The 19,011-nt window shown below is 38.1% G+C and overlaps 2 protein-coding genes and 1 long non-coding RNA gene across 4 annotated transcripts; 2 read left to right on the forward strand and 1 right to left on the reverse strand.

Moving 5' to 3' along the window:
• Positions 1 to 2,309: 2,309 nt before the first annotated feature.
• LOC147840292 (uncharacterized) lies at positions 2,310 to 7,847 on the forward strand. 2 transcript variants are annotated; one of them, XM_087287052.1, is made up of 11 exons: positions 2,310 to 2,612; positions 3,515 to 3,641; positions 3,744 to 3,986; positions 4,096 to 4,369; positions 4,474 to 4,651; positions 4,774 to 4,850; positions 4,952 to 5,132; positions 6,173 to 6,406; positions 6,531 to 6,702; positions 6,786 to 6,934; positions 7,073 to 7,847. In XM_087287052.1, exons 5-11 carry the CDS (start codon positions 4,486 to 4,488, stop codon positions 7,240 to 7,242), a joined length of 1,149 nt encoding a protein of 382 aa, XP_087143178.1. In that variant the 5' UTR covers positions 2,310 to 2,612; positions 3,515 to 3,641; positions 3,744 to 3,986; positions 4,096 to 4,369; positions 4,474 to 4,485; the 3' UTR covers positions 7,243 to 7,847. The 2 variants fall into 2 exon arrangements, with proteins under 2 accessions (XP_087143178.1, XP_087143179.1); XM_087287053.1 differs by having other exon boundaries at positions 2,310 to 3,641.
• On the reverse strand, positions 6,936 to 8,669 carry LOC147840293 (uncharacterized). The gene is made up of 3 exons (XR_015511430.1): positions 8,543 to 8,669; positions 8,311 to 8,465; positions 6,936 to 7,394 (listed from the first exon to the last, which is right to left on the reverse strand). It is a non-coding gene; the product is annotated as an uncharacterized LOC147840293 (long non-coding RNA).
• A 4,391-nt stretch (positions 8,670 to 13,060) lies between these two features.
• im:7147486 lies at positions 13,061 to 18,961 on the forward strand. Its single transcript, XM_087287000.1, has 2 exons — positions 13,061 to 13,176; positions 14,613 to 18,961. Exon 2 carries the CDS (start codon positions 14,693 to 14,695, stop codon positions 18,491 to 18,493), a length of 3,801 nt encoding a protein of 1,266 aa, XP_087143126.1. The 5' UTR covers positions 13,061 to 13,176; positions 14,613 to 14,692; the 3' UTR covers positions 18,494 to 18,961.
• The last annotated feature ends 50 nt before the right edge of the window (positions 18,962 to 19,011 follow it).

Below are 19,011 nucleotides of genomic sequence, written 5' to 3' on the forward strand. Positions count from 1 at the left end.
CCTCCAACTTATCCGGCACGTTTTACGCAGTGGATGCCCTTCAAGCTGCAACCCTTCACTGGGAAACATCCATTCACACTCATTCACACACACACACTCTTACACTATGGTCAATTTTAGCATACCCAATTTACCTATACCACATGTCTTTGGACTGTGGGGGAAACCAGAGCACCCGGAGGAAACCCACGCGAACACGAGGAATGCCAACTGACCCAGCCAAGGCTCAAAACAGCGACCTTCTTGCTGTGAGGCAAACATGCTACCTACTGCGCCATCGTGTCGCCAGAACAGTATTACAGCTCATCTATAAAATGCTATCTGGTACCTGCAAATATTATCATTGAAAATAATTCAGTCTAATAAATCAGTCTTTTTTATTTATAGTAAAACTTCATATGATGTAATTACTGCTAATGTCACAATGCAATGTCACTTAAATTATCACTCCAAGTGTCAAAGATTTTCATGGTTCTATCAATTTAAAGCATTTCATGTGAGAACAAAGTATAAGTGATATAAATGTTTAAATCGTTATTATGAACTTGAAGTCGGTCTGAAATTTGTTTTATGAGCTGTCGTAAAGGGTCATGAAACACCAAAACACATTTTTTGAGCTGTTGACAGTCGTATATGTGTCCCACACTGCTAAAAACACTATTAGGACACCTATATTTCACTAAAAAGTGTAAATTGGTTGTTTTTGCGTTCTTTCAAGCAAATTCGTACTTCCGGTTTGAAACTAATTTTTTAAGCTGCGTCATGGCCATGACATAGTAGCGTTGTATTCCAGCGTGCAGACTGGGCGTCTGTGCCAGAGTGTGTCTTATTACGTCTTACAGTGTGATGCATTAATGCATGAGTAAAGCTTGGTTCAAACCAATCAGCGCGCTCTATTGTGCAACTTCATTAATATTCATTACTGTCAGAGTGTAGACGGCAGAGACGCCACGTTGTATTGGCAAAACAAGCGTGAAGTGTTGCTTTTATAGTTTGCTGCAGTTAAGTTTTGTTTTCATTTTCTCTCTGTGAGAGCGCAGCTGGCGTCACGTGTGGATTAACAGTGTACGCGACGCACGACAACAATAACTTACGTGTCTAAGGAGGGTTATTGTTTACCTGAGAGCTGTTCTTATCTGCAAACGCTGAGATCTGGATTCGCTTGTAGTCTCCTCTAAATAAAGACGCGGCTCTAGTTGCTGTGGATTGTCCTGTCTCTACAGATTTGGTAAGTGAGCGACCAGTGCTCTTTGTTTATTCAGTTCGTATTTTATTCGTTTCAAACAAACTATTGCACCGAGTGTAAACAAGTTAGCACTAACAGTTACAACCAAACTATAACCTCGTGTTGGATTTTGTGACCGGAATAACACACGCGGCTTTCTGACACTACCTGCTGTGTGAATCTAAGTTTCCGGGAAATGCTGGGTTTTTTTTTCTCTCATTCGCTGTACGGTATCAAACATTGCATGAAAAATACACGCTTAGAGCAGTTCCTCGAATCAAATATCACGTTTGTCGGGAAGGACATGAATGAATTCTCTGAATAAAAGAGCCAAACTGCAGTTAAAGTCCACCATTTAATAATTTGGCAAATAATTAGACTACAGATGTCCATGTAAACACAGTCACATTGTCCGCTGTGGTTGTGTGTTTTGACTCTGAAATTCAGCGCGCCCAAATAGACACTCCCACACCAAGCCTCTTTTCTTCCTCCGACACTCCCCCCTAAACAGAGCTGGACACGCCCACTTTTCTGACTTTTTCCAAAGTAGAGGTGTGAAACGAGGGGGTTTCATGGCCCTTTAAAGCACAAACACTGCCCCCACAGTCACTGCCTGATAGGGCTGCAAGAATATAGTAAGCTGACATGATTTTACAGGTTGGTTTAACTTCCTCTTGAATGTTGCTTGGCTAATAAAACCTGCAGAGAAAAATCCATAACATCTGCATTGAATCTGTAGGTCTGGTTGAATGATAAAGGCAGACTTGCCTAACATGGTCTAAAAATGGCTTACCCAGGGAAGACCAATTAACACTTTTTGCTTTAAAGGGCACCTATTGTAAAAAATCTTCTTTTCAAGCTGTTTGGACAGATCTGTGTGTTGGTATAGTGTATAGACCATCATACTGGGGTGATATGAACACACCCAGTCCTTTTTTTTCAATTTCACTACAAAAAAAAGGGTCGGCCAATTGGAGCTGTTTTGAAATCGATCGCACCATTACGTAGGTGTGCGATTCCCCCCGCCCACCGAATTGATTGACAGCTGCGCGTATTAACATATCCTGAGTTTGCCGTTTCCGCCATTATCAGCGTGAACGTCGAAGCGATGCCACCGAGAGAACACCCTTGTGCTATTTTAGGATGTAAGGCTCAGCACAAGAGCCTTCACCGTCTTCCTGCAAATGAGCAACAGAGGCTTAAGTGGCTGAGTTTTATCTTTGAAGACAAGGTGCCTGAAAATGTACCAAAACTGTTGTATGTTTGCGCTAACCACTTTAGCGTAGACTGCCTCGAGAACGCGGGACAATACAACTCCGGATTCGCGAGTAAATTGTTTTTGAAAACTGGATCAGTTCCTACAATACGTGATCCTGCCTCACTTCAAGTAAGTATTACATTTTATGTACTTCTAGCCTTAGCATTCTAATTATGATAAGCCGATGAATAGCATCTGCGGCTAAAGTAGCTTCGGATGTTTGTTTGCAAGTGTTTACCTCTTATTGTGCTTTTCAAAAACAGTCTAAATACTCGAAGCTGCAAATGGTAGTGTGTACATGAAGGGGGTTTAGCCATTAGAAACAGAAACCGTAGAAAAATAGCAACATTGTAAAAAGCAGTACCACTGGCTAACGTTACAGCTAAAGTTTGTTGTTGTTAAATGTTTGTTGTACTGTAATGGTAAGCCGAAATGAATAGCATCTAAAAGTTAAAAGCAGCCAAAGTTGCTTCGGATGTTTGTTTGCACGTGTTTACTGCTATTATGCTTTTCTAAAACAATCTAAATAATCGAAGCTATAAGTGGTAGTGTGTACAAGAAGGGCTTTTAGCCATTAGAAACAGAAACCGTAGAAAAATATAAACATTGTAATAAAGCAGTAACCAGTACTGGCTACAGCTAAAGTTTGTTGTTTATGTGGGATGTTTGTTGTAATGTGTATACTGTAATGTTAAGCAGAAATGAATAGCATCTGCGGCTAAAGCTACTTCGGATGTTTGCGCGTTTACAGCTATTGTGCTTTTCTGAAACAGTCTAAATACTCGAAGCTTTAATTGTTAATGTGTCCATAAAGGGGTTTTAGCCATCAGAAACAGAAACGGTAGAAAAAATTAAACATTGTAATAAAGCATTACCACTGACTAAGTTACAGCTAAAGTTTGTTTTGTATGTGGGATGTTTGTTGAAATTTTTTCACTGTACTTGCACGTGGTCTGCAGTTGTTTACAATAAGATCGGTATGTTTTAATCAAATAAAGGTCATTTTAAAAAAATTATGTTTTCTTACAAAGGCCACGACGTCGACAAAGAGCAACAAGGTGGATGTTTGTTGCCAGACAGAACCATTTCACACATCTTTACACAGTGTTGGTACCCAGTTGTCTTTTAGGACGCTTCAGGCTAAACGCAGGAGTACAAGTAAGTTAAAATTTCTCAGTTTATTTTAAGTTGCTGCATTAGAAACGTGTTTTATTATCTTCATAAACGTGCAATGAGATTAATCATAAAATTACACTATAGGTGTCCAGACAACAGTATCCAGTTTTGAACTGACTGTACCATCAGCATCCTCTACTGCGTTTATGACTTCGACACCCCTCAACAATCACTAAAAAGACCTCGTCTGGAGCTGGAGGAGGAGGAGGAGGAAGAAGAAGAAGCCGAAGAGACTTTGACAGAGTCAAAAATTATAGCCCAAGACTCGGATGTGAGATTTGACCCTGCAGAGGAATGCACATCTGCAACTGAACCAACAGACTTGTCGTGAGTTTATGCATTATGTAAATTATTTGAAAGATTGTGTATTGTCATCATAACATTCATCATCATTTTTTTTTTTTTATTATGTACATGTGTATATTTATTTTTACAGAATCCAAGAATGCCCAGTTCATAACATTGCCAAGTTCATTGTCTATGAAACATGCCTCATGGAGCTCTTCAGTGACTGCCCAGTGTGTCAAAGGAGATGTGATGTAAAGTCACAAAGGCTTGGGACATTTCTGAGCGTACAGCAAGTCTGCCCACACTGCGAGTTTGTAAGAAAATGGAACAGTCAGCCAATTATTGGTAGTACTCCAGCTAGCAACCTGCATCTTTCTGCTGCAGTCTACTTGAGTGGTGCATAATTTTTTGTAGTTGAAAAGGTAATTATCTATCAAAATTTATCACATTTCTTTTATAAACATAATATAAATTTTGTCACAGGGTGCATGCACATTGTACTAAAAATTCTCCTCTCTGTTGTCAGGTATTTGCTGCCATGAAACTACACATTTTTAAATATGATTCATTTCGTTGTCATGCAAGACTTTGCATTGAACCTGCTATTGTCCACAAGTGGAGTAATTGGCAGAGTGAAATGCTAGAACAGCTCAGTCGAAGAGAGAATGTGATTGTTGGAGGAGATAAGAGGGCTGACTCCCCAGGTATTTAGTCAAAAGATTTCATTTCTAATTCAATACAGTCTAATAAAAAAAATAAATATGAAATACATTACAATTATTCCAAAAATGTGTTTGAAATAATTATGTACGGTTTGTTCTTGAAGGTCACTCGGCCAAGTATGGGAGTTATACAATGATGGACCTTGCAACTAACACAGTGGTCGACCTAAAGTTAGTCCAGGTAATACAGAAAAGTGTTATGTGAACTAGCATAATTTTTTGGATGGAAAATGTGTGATTTTTTTTTATATATATTTTTTTTCCTTATTTAAAATTTTATAGAGTAATGAGGTGGGCGGCAGTTACCATATGGAAAAAGAAGGCCTAAAGAGAAGCCTAGACCTGTTGGATGCCCGCGGTGTTCGTCTGGAATGCATCATCACAGACCGACATCCTCAAATACAGAAATATCTCAGGGATCGAAATGTCACTCAGTTTTACGATGTGTGGCATATCGAGAAAGGTATGTAATGTAGCAGTTATTAATTTAATTCAATTCAATTCAATTCAGCTTTATTTGTATAGCGCTTTTACAATGTAGATTGTGTCAAAGCAGCTTCACATAAATGGTCATAGTAACTGGAACAGTGTGGTTCAGGTTTTAGTGTTTAAGTTCAGTTCAGTTCAGTTTAGCTCAGTTCAGTGTGATTTAATCATTACTGAGAGTTCAAACACCGAAGAGCAAATTCATCGATGCGTAGCTCTACCAATCCTGAACCATGCGAGGCAGTGGCGACAGCGGAGAGGGAAAAAAAACTTCACCTGATGGGAGTGAAGAAAAAAAACCTTGAGAGAACCAGACTCAGTTGGGCACGACCATTTTAATTTCTCCGCTGGCCAAAAGTCTTGTGCAGAACTTCATTCGCCGTGGTTTATGCTGGAAGATGGCCTCAATGAAGACTCGTCTGTCCCTGGAGCGTCGCTGGAATCAGACTCATGTTCTCCACTCCCCACGACCATCAGCGCAGCAGCAGCTCAGGATATGGCGATTAAAGCGAGAGATAACATAGGTTTTTGTATAGTATCTGGAAGCTGAACATTAAGCGATAATACTTCAAAGGAGCTAAACATAAGTCCGTTTCTCTGTTTAATATTAAGGAAATCACTAAAGATTGATGCAACTCCACCACCACGACCAGTTTGACGAGCCTCATGTTTATATAAGAATCCTGGAGGAGTTGCTTCATTTAAGCTAATATAGTCATTTTGTTTCAGCCAGGTTTCAGTGAGACAGAGTGCATTAAGATTGTTTTCTGTTATTATTTCATTAATGATAAGTGCTTTAGGTGCAAGTGACCTGATGTTTAGGAGACCAAGTTTTACGAAATTTGTATTTTCACTTTCTACTGGTTTTTCTGGTTTGATTCTTACTAGATTTTTCCTGGAGCACACAGTACGTTTATTTCTTAATCTAATTTACTTAAGATTAAATTGCTATTTACAGTTCTTACATGTTTATTATTATTTTTGTGTTGATGTCTTTTTTTTTTCTTTAATTTCCAGGAATTTCCAAAAAACTGGACAAGATATGCCAGATAAAGGGGTGTGAGAAGTTGCGTAAATGGTTGCGTAGCATCAAAAACCACATCTACTGGACTGCTGCATCATCCACAACAGGTCCTGAAAGAGTGGCAAAGTGGACCTCTATCTTAAACCATGTACATGAAGACCCCAATTTTCCGGCTTATCTGCATCCGCAACGGATAAGCAGAGACAAGAACAAATGGCTGTCGGCTGGTAAGTTGTATACAGACAAATAAAATATTCTTTGCGATTAAAACTAATGCAAAACAGAGCTTGTTTCTTTGTTCAGATTTGTTTTTGATTCAGACTCTAATACCTTAAATTTTTGCTTGTTTAGCAACGATGCCATTCTACAAGCTGGAGAAAGTTCTCGCTAACAAGAGAATATTGAAGGATGTGGCCAAGCTAAGTCCTCACCACCAGACGTCAACTGTTGAAGCTTTCCACAGCGTCCTACTGCGGTTTGCACCCAAAAATGTGGTATTCCCATTTCTGGGGATGCTATGCAGGTAAAGCCAATGATCAGAAATTAATATTTACAATACCATACAGTCTTGTCATGGTACGTCATTTACATTTTTCTTTTTGTTAGGTTGTACTTGGCTGCACTGCATTACAATGAAAATGCCGGGCGTCCCCAGGCCACATCAGCAACTGGTAAACCTATTTACAAGCTTGCCTTTCCAAAGGCAAAGAAAGGAGAGTATAGGGTCCGAAAAGTGAAGACGCAGCAAACTTTCGGTATGTATATAAATGTTTATAGTATTTTTAATAATTCAATAAATAAAAAAAATAATTGCACTTTACATTCACAATGACAACTCACTACTCCAAAATACAAAATTAAGTTACTAAAGAGATAACTGTTATATTGCACAGGTTATGTAAAAGAGCTGCTGGACCTCATCTTCAACCAAGTGTTTGTGGACCCATCACCCTATGTTGATGAAGTGTTGGGAATTCACATACCACCTGCTCTATCATCAGCCTGCGATCTACCTGAGATGGAGGAGGCTATCTCCAGCAGGGTGACCCGCTTCAATCAATAGCTATCCTAAAACCCACATAGCTGCCCTGCTCTTCAGGAAACTGTCTCCGAATCTTCAGCACCACACAGGCAGGAATCACAACACGGACTCTCCGCCCGAGGAAACCCCAACACCAGCTCGCAAAGCTCCGATAAGCCAAAAAGCGGCACTGTCTAACAGAGACATAATAATGAAACATTGTTTTAGAAATTGCACTACAATTTGAACTTGGGAGTTATCACATATACATTTTTATTTTTGATAAAATAACTAGCTTTAACAACATTTCAGAAGTAATATTTTGTTTATTCAACTGCCAATGTTTGATATGTTTATGTGTTTGTAGATATACTGTACTTTCTAATGTTCATGGACAATTGTATTTCATTCAACAAAGTGACAACTTGAAGTTTATATTTTATATTTGCACAAGGATACATTTTATATTTGCCAATCACATTTTAATTTATACTTCAATATAAAGTTTTTATATGACTAAGGAATTGAAGCATCTTTTCTGAAGTGTTGATGTTTCTATGCCATACTGATTTTTATATATTTTAAGAGTTTATATATTAATGTTTAGTGAAATTAAAATTATTTTTCAATAAAAAGTACATGCATTACTCAGCCTTTTATGAAGTCATTCAAATTGTCATCTCAGAAATAGCAGCAACAAAAAAGGTACGTATTTCATTTTTATTGACATTGAGGTAAAGTTGGTTTTTATATTCAGATATTCGGACATTCTCCTTAATAGTATCATTTCTGTAAAGTATTCTTTGCAAATTCAAAATAGGGAAATCGTATTAGCAGCAAATGACAAAGTACAACATTGTTTACAGTCAAGTAGATAGTGTTAATGTTGTTTACAAGTCATACTTGCATGCTAAATACGATCGATTGTTTAAACTACCATGGTAAACAATACAGGGACTCCTGAATGTGATTTATATATATATATATTTATATAAAATCAACTTTATCGCTATTTTATTGACTACACAGCGTTAATGTGCTTAAAAAGAAAGCGAGCATGCAGATCATGAACAAGGTAACCTGCTATTCTTTCTATTTATTTAAACTCACTTTTGCACTCCACGAAGTCGCAGGGGACCATAGTCTGCTTTGTATATATTCGATGCATTTTGCAAGGAATAAATATTGAAGCAAACGGGATCCATTCCTGGATGCTCCGTCATGCACGAGGGTTGCAATTCCAGTTGATCCATTCGTCTTCTAACCTTATTACACGACACAGTTATGCTGTTTATTATCTCATTCGATGTCTTTAGAGCAGCAACGTAAACTGGAAATTTACCTGCGGTATCTCCCAGCAGCATACATTTTCAGCCTCAGTTGGCATTTTTTTCACAATTGCCACACGAGCACCTGCCAATATTTGTCAACGTCAATATTCATGAATTACGAATAAATCATACCAATGCAAAATTTATCTTTGTAGATATCTTTATGTATTGTCTGTTTGACGTAACGCATGACGTTCGCGAACTTTATCAAACAAATTACGGATGGCGCATGCATAGTTACATAGCGGCTGAAAAAGTATACAACGACATAAAATATTTTGTATGTACCACTCTGACACATTCTGGCACATTCGGATTATAGATTCCTCAACAGTCGACTCTGCTTGATCTGTGTCCGAGTCTGTGTCAAATATGTAGGGTTGAATTGTGTTCCTCTCACTCATGATGACTCTTACTGTCTGCCTCTGTGACGCGGTGCACAAAGCAGACGCGCTCTTGGCTCCGCCCCCTTGTTACGTTGGGCGGGCAGTAAAAACTCATTATCATGTTAAACAACACACCCCAAAACAGCAACCCGTGTACACGCCTCTAAATTTACACTTTTTAACACAGCATAATAACAATATCTGAATTGCGTTTTGATCTGAACCTACATTGGCACACTCAGAAGAACCATAATATTACTATTAAATCTCAAAAAAGGGCTAAAATATGTGCCCTTTAATGTTAAGATTACATGTTCTCTCTTGGTTAGCAGGAAAGTTTTTTGGTTGTCTTAAAATTGTCGGAGAAAAACAAAACCTTAGATACTAAAAACACAGAGAATTCTCATACCAAAAATCAAATGGGAAAGGCATCAAAAAAGAACTAGGAATGTTGTTGTATTTGCTAGACAGCCAGTTTGTTCTAAGGCCCAATCTCAGTTCTACCTCTTAGCCCTTTCCCTTCCCAATTCTCTTTAGCTTTAAGTCGTAGGGTTAAGCAGAAGGGCTTCAAGCAGAGATTAATTTTATATTTTTATATTGCTGCACACGGAGGTAAGGAGATTCACAAATTTGTATTATTTTGTCATTATTATGGATTTTTTTCAACAAACACACATATGTTTTAACTAATAACGGCGTTCATGTTTTACCGAGATGCTTTTTAAAAAACCTGGTAAAATAAAACCTTCTAAATTTCGGTGGTGTAGTGGGTAGCTAGTAGTTGACATTTCTGTGTGGAGTTTGCATGTTCTCCCTGTGTTCACGTGGGTTTCCTCCAGGTGGTCCAGTTTCCCCCACAGTCCAAAGACATGCGATGCAGGTGAATTGACTAAGCTAAATTGGCCATAGTGTATGTGTGTGAATGTAATAGTGTATGAGTGTTTCCCGATGTTGGGTTGCAACTGGAAGGACATCCACTGCATAAAACATATGCTGGATAAGTTGGCTGTTCATTCCGCTGTGGCAACATCTGATTAATAAAGAAAATGAATGAATAAATAATACCTAATAATAACCCCTTTATAGCAGTCCCACAACATACTTTCACATCTGTCACTCGCTGACACTCAAATACCCTGTCAGAAAAGTCTAGTGCTCGGGAATCAGCTTTTCTCAGTGTCTGCTGTTAATGTTGTTTTTGTGTATTTGCATAGATGAAAATGGCCATGGTCTAAATGCACATTACAGTTATGATCTCATTGCTACATTATATCATTTTGTCAACATGATACTGTTTTCTTCAGAAAATTCCTGAAGATAAATACCAAAAAAATAATGCAACTGGAGTAACTACAGCAGTCGTAATTGTAGAACTCATATTAAGTAAGAGACTGCGATTACATTTGATGACGTGTGCAGGTGTTGTAGTGGTGTCTTATTTCTTAGTGATACATTTTGTAGCCCTTCCTCTTCACACATGCCAAGGGGTTGTAGGGGTATAAAAATAGAATTGGGATTGGGCCCGAATCACCACAGTTTATGTTGGAGAAAGAGAAAATAAACCATTGTTTTGAAGGATTCGGATTTCTGCTTTACAATCCGTCTCATCTTGAACCAACGTTTATCCTTTTCATCATCCTGTTTCTCAGTATTTAACTGTGAATTGATTTTAATTAATGAATAAGTTAACGCATTGCTTAATATAAGAATGTTCAGTGCATTTGCCTGTCTCTTTATAACTGTTTTCAGAAGCCACCAATCTTGGTCAGAGGTCACGGAGACCTTGAGTGGAACTGAGGACTGGAAGCAACTATTTCTATTGTTATTTCTATGAGTTAATATTGTCTAAAATGATTTTGATATTTTTACTGTTAATTCTTTTAAAGTAATTCTACTTTTTATTCAAGATAGACTTTGTGTAGTAAGGACATTATAACTGCCTGAATGTAGATTCTACCGGTTTTTAACCAGTAGATAAAGACGGCTGAGAATACACTCAGCCTTGGATAAGAAACAGATTATACTTTATGTGTGTGTGTTCTATTTGATTGTTGATCCGTTTCACAGGTCTGGAGTCAGCTCTAATCAGTCTAAGGGATGTCTGACGTTTATGCTTAAGATAATGTTCAGAATTGTACGCACAAACCCCACGTGGAAATTTTCCTAGTCTATCTGTGTTTTAACCAATCAGTTTAGAACACCTATATGTATGACGCAGTTAATGACGTTATGTGAGAGTATAATTGTTATTGATTGGTGATTGTAAGCAGAGCGGCCTAGGAACTCATTGCGAGTGTTGAAGCTGGCTTCTGCGAATGAAACTGCAAACTATCTTCAGTAAACTTGATTTATTTATTTAAATCTCTGACTCCGGCTCTTCTTCATCTACCAGACTGGTCATTCTTTGGGTTAAACTGTAAACTACCCCTACAGTTTAATTATTAAATATTAACAGTGTAGTAAACTTTTCTGGCAGTAATTAGAAATGGTTTGGCCACTGTTTTACAAACTACCCACATAGCAAAATTTCTCTGGCCCAGCTCTGGCCCACACAATCAGGTTTTGCTTGGCCCACATGCCACAGTGAATTACGATACATGACTGGACCAAGTCTGGCTTCCAGACAAGGGCCAAACATGGACCATATCTGGGACAAGTCTCAGCCAAGATAATAACTCATCATTGGGCCTGAACTGGGCCAGAGAGGTTGTTGTGTCACAATTGCAATAAAATTTATAAACCTATAAAGCCCTGTGCTTTAGGCACACTAAAAGCGACCTGATTGGTAGAATTTTTTATTAATTAAAAGATCATTTTAATGTAATTTAAAAGTGGGTCAATACAGGCCAAATTTACACGGCCCACATATAAATTTTTAACATCTGGGCCAAATACTACATTTTAAATTTGGCACAAATCTTGTGTGCCGCCTTAAAGACGGTGCCAACTCTGCCAAACAAGGGGCCATTTTTGGTCCACATACTGCATGCCAGTGCTGGATGAATGCCTTCTGTGCCAGCTTGATGCCACATCTGGGTCAGAATTTTTTGTTACCTGGATACACTTAAAACCTGGGTAACACTACAATAAAGATTTTATTAGCATATTTATTGGAAAGATTCTTTATAATGAAAAATAATTCTTTAGTTAATCAAAAATCTGTTAAAAAATTTTGTTCTGGGGGACCAAAAAAGCTCACATTCGTATAATGACAGTTTAACTCATAACACTATGGTTAAAATATAGCTACATCAGCAAAACCATGGCTGATTTGTGATTATACTATAGTTGGTTTGTTTTGCTTTATTCATAATTGTATTATAGTTATTCTATTAAACATAATCCCATATAGGCTGCTATAATACTCCTTAAAATATTGGGCTTAAGCAAATAATATTTAGGGCATTCACTTTTATGCTTCTGGTAAGACTTTTAATTGTCCTCTATTGAAAAAAAACTTATGCATAGTAGATCATCGATCGATATTTTATTTAACATGAAATTTTTTATTTACTCTCAAATGTTCAAACAAAATTTTTAAACATGTTTTTTATTTTTCACCTATTTTGATAATTTACAAGTCTTAGACTAAAGTAGGGGGATTTTGACGATTTTGAGCAGTTCGTAATCTGTCCTCAAAAATCCCATAGACACAGAATCTCAGTTTTACTTATTTTAAATAGTTTATACATATATATATATATATATATATATATATATATATATATATATATATATATATATATATATATATATATATATATATATATATATATATATATATTTAAAATCTATCTATCAGGCTCTTTACTGCCTGATAGATATCCGATACAAAGTGAGTCTCAGACTGGACAAGAACCACTGCATTATATTATATTATATTAAAGTAGCCTATTAAAAAAAATAACGGTTGATTGTTTTGTAAGAGTTCATTCATAAAATACTATCATTACTCTTCAGTAGGCCTACTGGTAATCCAACCTGGCTTTTGTTAAAGGTATAGAGATATTGTTGGTTGTTTTGGTCTCTTTCTGGAGGTTAACACCCTACCGGTCCTTCACACCAGTGGATGGCAGTGTGTTTCAGCCCTCTGTGGTGAACGGAAGGCAGCTCTTAGAGTGACTGCCCTCTGCAGGCAACTTTGGGAATAACGGCAGCTCACTAGAAGCTGGCAGCAAAACACTTACCGCCTTTCCGATAGAAAGGAAATCATTTTTCACAATAAAACCATGCTAGTTTGCGAACCGTTCTTTCCTGAGGTGAGTGTAAGCCAACAGCTGTCTGACATATTCGTTATGGCTCGTTTTTATTCGTGCATACATTCGGAGGCTGTGTTTTTTGCTCGTTCAATTCCGTTGTGCCGCACGCGATTGACATATTCCGCATGCACTGTATCTCTCAAGCAGATCCGCCTGCAAATCATGTTTAGTTCAGTAACTTAAAGATGTGTAATTTATGATTAAATGTCTGAAGCTGATGGTATGTTTGTAGCCATTCAGTCAAATGAGCTTGCTAAGTCTGCAGCACCCATTGCTCTATATGTAAGCACGTTTGGCTTATTTCCACGCTCTCGTTTCGTTATTATATAATATTAAAGTGACGGATGATCTGCAAATTACCATAGTGATGTGCTTTGGTTTTATTGATATGGCGTTTATTTCAACATTTTGAACGAGGAACCCCGTGAAGAAATCAGGCCTTTCTGAATCTAAGCATGCTACTTCCCACATTTTCTGCCCTCTATTGTTGCTGCATTGGAAATGTAGGTTGTTTATAACGAGTACATTATTAATCCCTTCACTTTTATAAAGGAGCTCAAAATGTAAAGCAGCGCTGCGAATTTGTTTATACTAGTTGAGATTTCAGAGGAATGGGAAATTAGTTTTGTCTTTTAAATATGCATGAAATGCTTTACAGTAGTATGCCAGAGGTTAGTGAGTAACCGTAGTTGAAAGGTGGGAGAGACGTTTGATTTTTAACCATGTGTATAAATGCATGTGCCAATGGTGATTTTACACAAAATAGTGAAAGGTACACACACAAAAAAAAACTATATATATATATATATATATATGGATTAGCTTGTCAGATGGTCTTCATAACCACACTTTTTGATGTACCAAAAAAAATTCCTAAAGTTTTATAACAAAGTAATATATATATTTTTTTAAATACAAATTATTACATCATATGTCATTTAAGAAAATACCCCATTTTAAATGAAAAACAAGCCTATTGTCAATTATTAGGCAAATTATAAATGACAAACTGGACAGCACAAATAAAATTAATTAATTACATTTGTAAATTCATGGAAAACAATAGCCAAAATCACACCCCCTACCCCCCTGGCTACGAATATTAATATTAATATTCTGGCTGTAATATTATATAGAATCTGATTTTAAACATTTCCACTCTGCTTGTATTATTCCTTTGTTATTGTATTTGATAATGCTTTAAAATGGGCAACTGTTTAACAAATAAATGCTATTATTAGTATTGTATTGGATGTTGTGTTTTACTATACACTATGTTTGTATATTGTACACTGTATATGTTGTCTTTAATTTTTACCACCACATAACTCCTAAACCTTACATTTAAATGGAATATTACATGATTTATGGTTTATTTATTTGTTTGTTTTTTTAAGTTGCTATATTCATTCATTTTTATTTGCTTTCTTTTTCAGGAGGTATTCATCAATTACCGAGACCTAGGGAGCAGTTCTTAAATTTTACATTGGCAGAGAAATCATCTGTTATCTGCAAAATGCTTGGGGTTCAAGAAACAAGGTCTGCTGGGAGTCCTAAAACATACAGCTGTGTTGCATGCTCAGCTACATTTCATAGTTTGTCATCTCTCCTGGTTCACCAAGCATCTCATGCAAGTGAAGCCTCTCATCAGCCGGAATCAACACTACCTACTTGTGTCAGCTGCGGAAGCTTGTTTGTAAGCAAAGATCTTCTTGAAAAACATCACTGTGTAACGTTGCCCTCTCCAGTCATTACCTTCGTATGCGATTGTGGCGAGGAGTTTAGTGATTGCATAGCATTTGAGGACCACAAAATACAACATGACTCAGAAAACATAGAACAACTGGATTTGGAAAGGAGTTCTGTTGTTCCAGAAAGCAAAATGCCAACTTGTGTCAGCTGTGGAAACCTATTTGCGACCATGGATCTTCTTGAAAAACACCAATGTGTTAGGTTGCCCACTCCAGAATCTCCAGCATCTCGAGCCCACCTCCACACATGTGACTGTGGCAAGGAGTTTGGTGATTTTACAACACTTGAGGAACACAAAAAACAACATGACAAAGAAAACAAGATGGATTTATCTTTTGAGAAGATTCCTGTTATCCCAGAGAAGAAAACAGACCTCATCCGTCTAATCTCAGACCAGGTTTTTCATAGTCTTTCACCTTTAGCTTTCAATGAAAAACAACTTGCACCAATTCCACCTTCTACTTCAGATTCCATAACAAAGACGATAGAATCCACTACAGACATGGAAAGCAAAATCTTGCAGTCTTCCGAATTGCACTTTGTGAATGAAGAGCAAGTGCAGACTCTTGAGGAGGACAATGACACTTTGAACTCCTCAACTGCGCTAAATCATTCTTTGCACGACAATGAGAAGTCACCAGAATCTTCAAAAGAATCAGATGCAGTCGATTCTGGTTTAATGGATCAAGATTCTGGTGAAAAAAAGAAGTCAATCCTAAAGATATTAGCATCTGCCTACATGAGTCATAAACAGCCCGTCCAAATGAAACAGAGGAACTTGCCCCCAAGAAAAGTCTCACCAAGAGCACCAATTCAACCCCCACCCACAGTGATTATATCAAAGCCTGAACCGCCGAAGATTCAATCAACACCATCAAAAGAGACTATGAGTGTGCAACCTGGAAAGATGTTCTCAAAGAAGGGGAAGATTATACCCGTGACACAAACTCTCTGCCCCGTGGTGGTTCTTGAGACTCGACAGAAACTCTTTGGCCGAGACAATGTGGAAGGTAGACATCAGTGCAGACTCTGTCGTAGAGTTTTCCAAGATCTAGACACCTTGATAATGCATCATGCCTTGCATAAGAAAGAAAGAGTTAAATTTTGTCTTTATTGTCAGCAATTTGTGATCACTGTAATCTCAGTTCCAGAGAACCACGTCTGCTTTAGTTCATTTTCTAAAAATATTCAGCCTTTGACAGCAAAGATGCCCCCAGAACCGGTTATCCCTACAGCTCAACAGCTAGAGAAAATTTTCTACTGTTCGTTATGCAAGCGTGGTTACGCACGGATACGCAGCCTCAAAAGGCACAACTGCCCATGTAAAGCTCCTCTGAAATCCGCATCTCCTACGGTTAACAGAGTTGAACTCAAGCCCCACACCTTAGACAGCAGCACTACAGCGATGCAAATCTCGAAAAACAATCAAATGTCATCACACCACGTGAATATTGGTGTAGGCACAGAGCCGATAAAGGTTGAGGAGCATCACACAGAATTTCCTATTGACAAGAAAAATCAGATTCATCCACCAAAACCTCTTGAGCACAGCTCTAAACCAACTGAGTCAACCATTAACTCAGTTAAACTACCAGAAAACATGGCTAGTATGAAAGAAGAAGAAGAAAAGGAGAAATTGGATGAAAAGCAGTGGACCATGCCACTGGATGATGCTGAAATTGATACACTAGTAGATGGGGAGCAAAAGGATTCAGATGAGGATGATTTGGCTGACATGGATGAAGACGACTGTTATGAAGAGGATGATGTCAATGTAGAGTCTTCTGAGGAAATGGAAATTGATTCGGAATCTCTTAGTGAAGGCTATCAAGTGTTCATTACTAACAAAGGCGTGAAGCGGTATGTTTGCATCGAGTGCCAAAGAAGCTATTCTCGGCAGTTTACTCTAAAAGAGCACCTGAAGGTTTGTGAGGCGAGGATTTTAAAGGAGCAAACTATTGAGAATAAGATAGCTGATTTGCCTGGGCCAATTAAAAAATTTCCATGTCCTCAATGTGGCAAATTTTTCAGCCGTAAAGATAATATGAATATGCATCAAAAAAAGTGCCACGGAAAAACTGCTGTACCTGCAGTAGTAAGCACCAGAACAGAGCCTAAAACTCCTGTAGCCCAAGAAAACCTGTTTGTCCTGTCACCATCCACAGAAAACAAAGCAGTACAACAGGAAACTCCTCAAAATACTAGCAGTAGCAGAAACTGGGGGATTATGTCACTTCCATCTGTTCTCCCAAGAAAAGTGACATGTGAATGCGGAGCCTCATTCACTTGTCCTCGACTACTCTTCGAACATCTGCAGCAGCATGCCCAGGAGTCCTACATTTGTCCACACTGTGGTGAGAGCTTGCAGTCGTGGATGGATTTTGAAGCCCATCAGCAATTGCACAAACAATCTCAAAGTTCAAATGAGCAAAGAGGTCCCCAACAGCGTCCTCATACGTTTTCCCAAGCGCTGCCATTACATGCTCCAACACGACCTCCACAATCTCCAGGTTTTTCTGAGCATAAACCGCCTGCTCTCTTGCCACCTAAACATTTGAACAATGGGCCAGATACAGCGCCACTTACTTGCCCCAGATGCAAAAAGAACTTCAGTCAGCGCAGTTCTTTGGCAAGGCACATACGGTTGCGTTGCACTGGTGATCCTACAACTCAGAAGAAACACCCCTGCACTCGATGTGGTGCCACCTTCCTCAATCCATTAAACCTTAAAATTCACGTTCAAAGCAATACCTGTAAACCTGCATTCAAACCAATTCGCTGCCCGGTCTGTGTTCGTTGGTTCAGTTGTCTAGATGGGCTCAAGAGACACCTGGTCTCGCACAGCAGGCAAGCAGTCTGTCAGATTTGTGACCAAAACTGTCCAAACCTTCAGGCACTCGAGGAACATAAAAGAAAGGTTCATGGCTTGAACAACAGATTGAGGCCAGAGGAGAATGCACCGAATCTGTCGTCCCAACCAAGTGTGGAAAACACTTCAGTTACTCCTTTTCAATGTCATGTTTGCCTTCGCTATTATCCAAAGCTTCAATCCCTGAAGGATCACCTAAGGAAAGTTCATCGGCCTAAACAGCCAAAACAAAACAATCTGAGTACCACAGAACCAGTTCGCATAGGGCAGTTTCTGTGTCAGATATGCGGGCGCAGCTATCCTACCATTAAGTCTTTAAAGAACCACAGAAGAAGGGTGCATAATATTCTCGGTGCTGTGTTTCCACCAATGAAGGGACCTGAGCAAAACAGCGCTCCCGGTCAATTTCAATGTCACATTTGCTCACGCAGCTATCCTGATATACAGTCCCTCCGAAACCACAGGAGAAGGGTCCATGGGATTGTGGGAGGTTTAGACGTGTCAAAGGGGGTCACGCAACATAATCTATACAAGTGTCTGATTTGCCAGCGCAGCTACCCTGATGAAATATCTCTAAAAAATCACAGGAGGAGGGTTCATCGCATTTTAGGCCCAGTCCCTGAACCGTCAGTATCCACAATAGCAACAAATGACATAGAAGAAGATCTAGATCAGAAGCCAATACCTTTCCTGTAAATGAATGCATTTTTAAACTGTGAATCTGCTGCCTGTGTGTTGCTATAAATTGGAGCATTGTGTTAGAATGCTGAAAAAGAAGAAAAAAGAACTGCTATAAGGCAGCATTTGAGTACATTATTCAATTTTTAAGAAGTAGAAAGGATTTTCAGTAGCTTAAACATTTTTAAAAAGTTCATATCTGATCAGTAGTGTATCAGGTTTTTGTTGTCTTGTTGATATCATTTTAAGCTTCCTCTGTATTTCATCAATGCTGCCTTAATTTAATTCATGTATTAAATACAGATGTTTTGTTTTCCTCAGTGAAAGGGAGATTTTTCTTTTGCAAGCAGTGTATAAAATGTAAAATAGATTAGTTGACAACTGTTTTTATAGAACCCATTGTGTATTGTTAGTGTACTGTAAATAATACATTTTGATGTGAACATGTTGTACGTTACATCAATAAACACAACAGTGACACCTTTATAAGTCTCAGATTAATTTGAACATTCTGTAGTTCCTGTCTAAAGATTTTT

This window comes from Danio rerio, chromosome 16 (assembly GCF_052040795.2).
Source record: "Danio rerio strain M-AB ecotype USA chromosome 16, GRCz13ab, whole genome shotgun sequence".
Lineage (NCBI taxonomy): Eukaryota > Metazoa > Chordata > Actinopteri > Cypriniformes > Danionidae > Danio > Danio rerio.

What these genes read in the sequence shown, in the direction of transcription:
- LOC147840292 (XM_087287053.1), top strand. Translation starts at nt 4,486, where the DNA reads ATGAAACTACACATTTTTAAATATGATTCATTTCGTTGTCATGCAAGA. An exon ending in TCGACCTAAAGTTAGTCCAG is followed by an intron (nt 4,851 to 4,951) that starts GTAATACAGAAA and finishes AAAATTTTATAG; the next exon opens with AGTAATGAGGTGGGCGGCAG. An exon ending in TGTGTGGCATATCGAGAAAG is followed by an intron (nt 5,133 to 6,172) that starts GTATGTAATGTA and finishes TTTAATTTCCAG; the next exon opens with GAATTTCCAAAAAACTGGAC.
- im:7147486 (XM_087287000.1), top strand. Translation starts at nt 14,693, where the DNA reads ATGCTTGGGGTTCAAGAAACAAGGTCTGCTGGGAGTCCTAAAACATAC.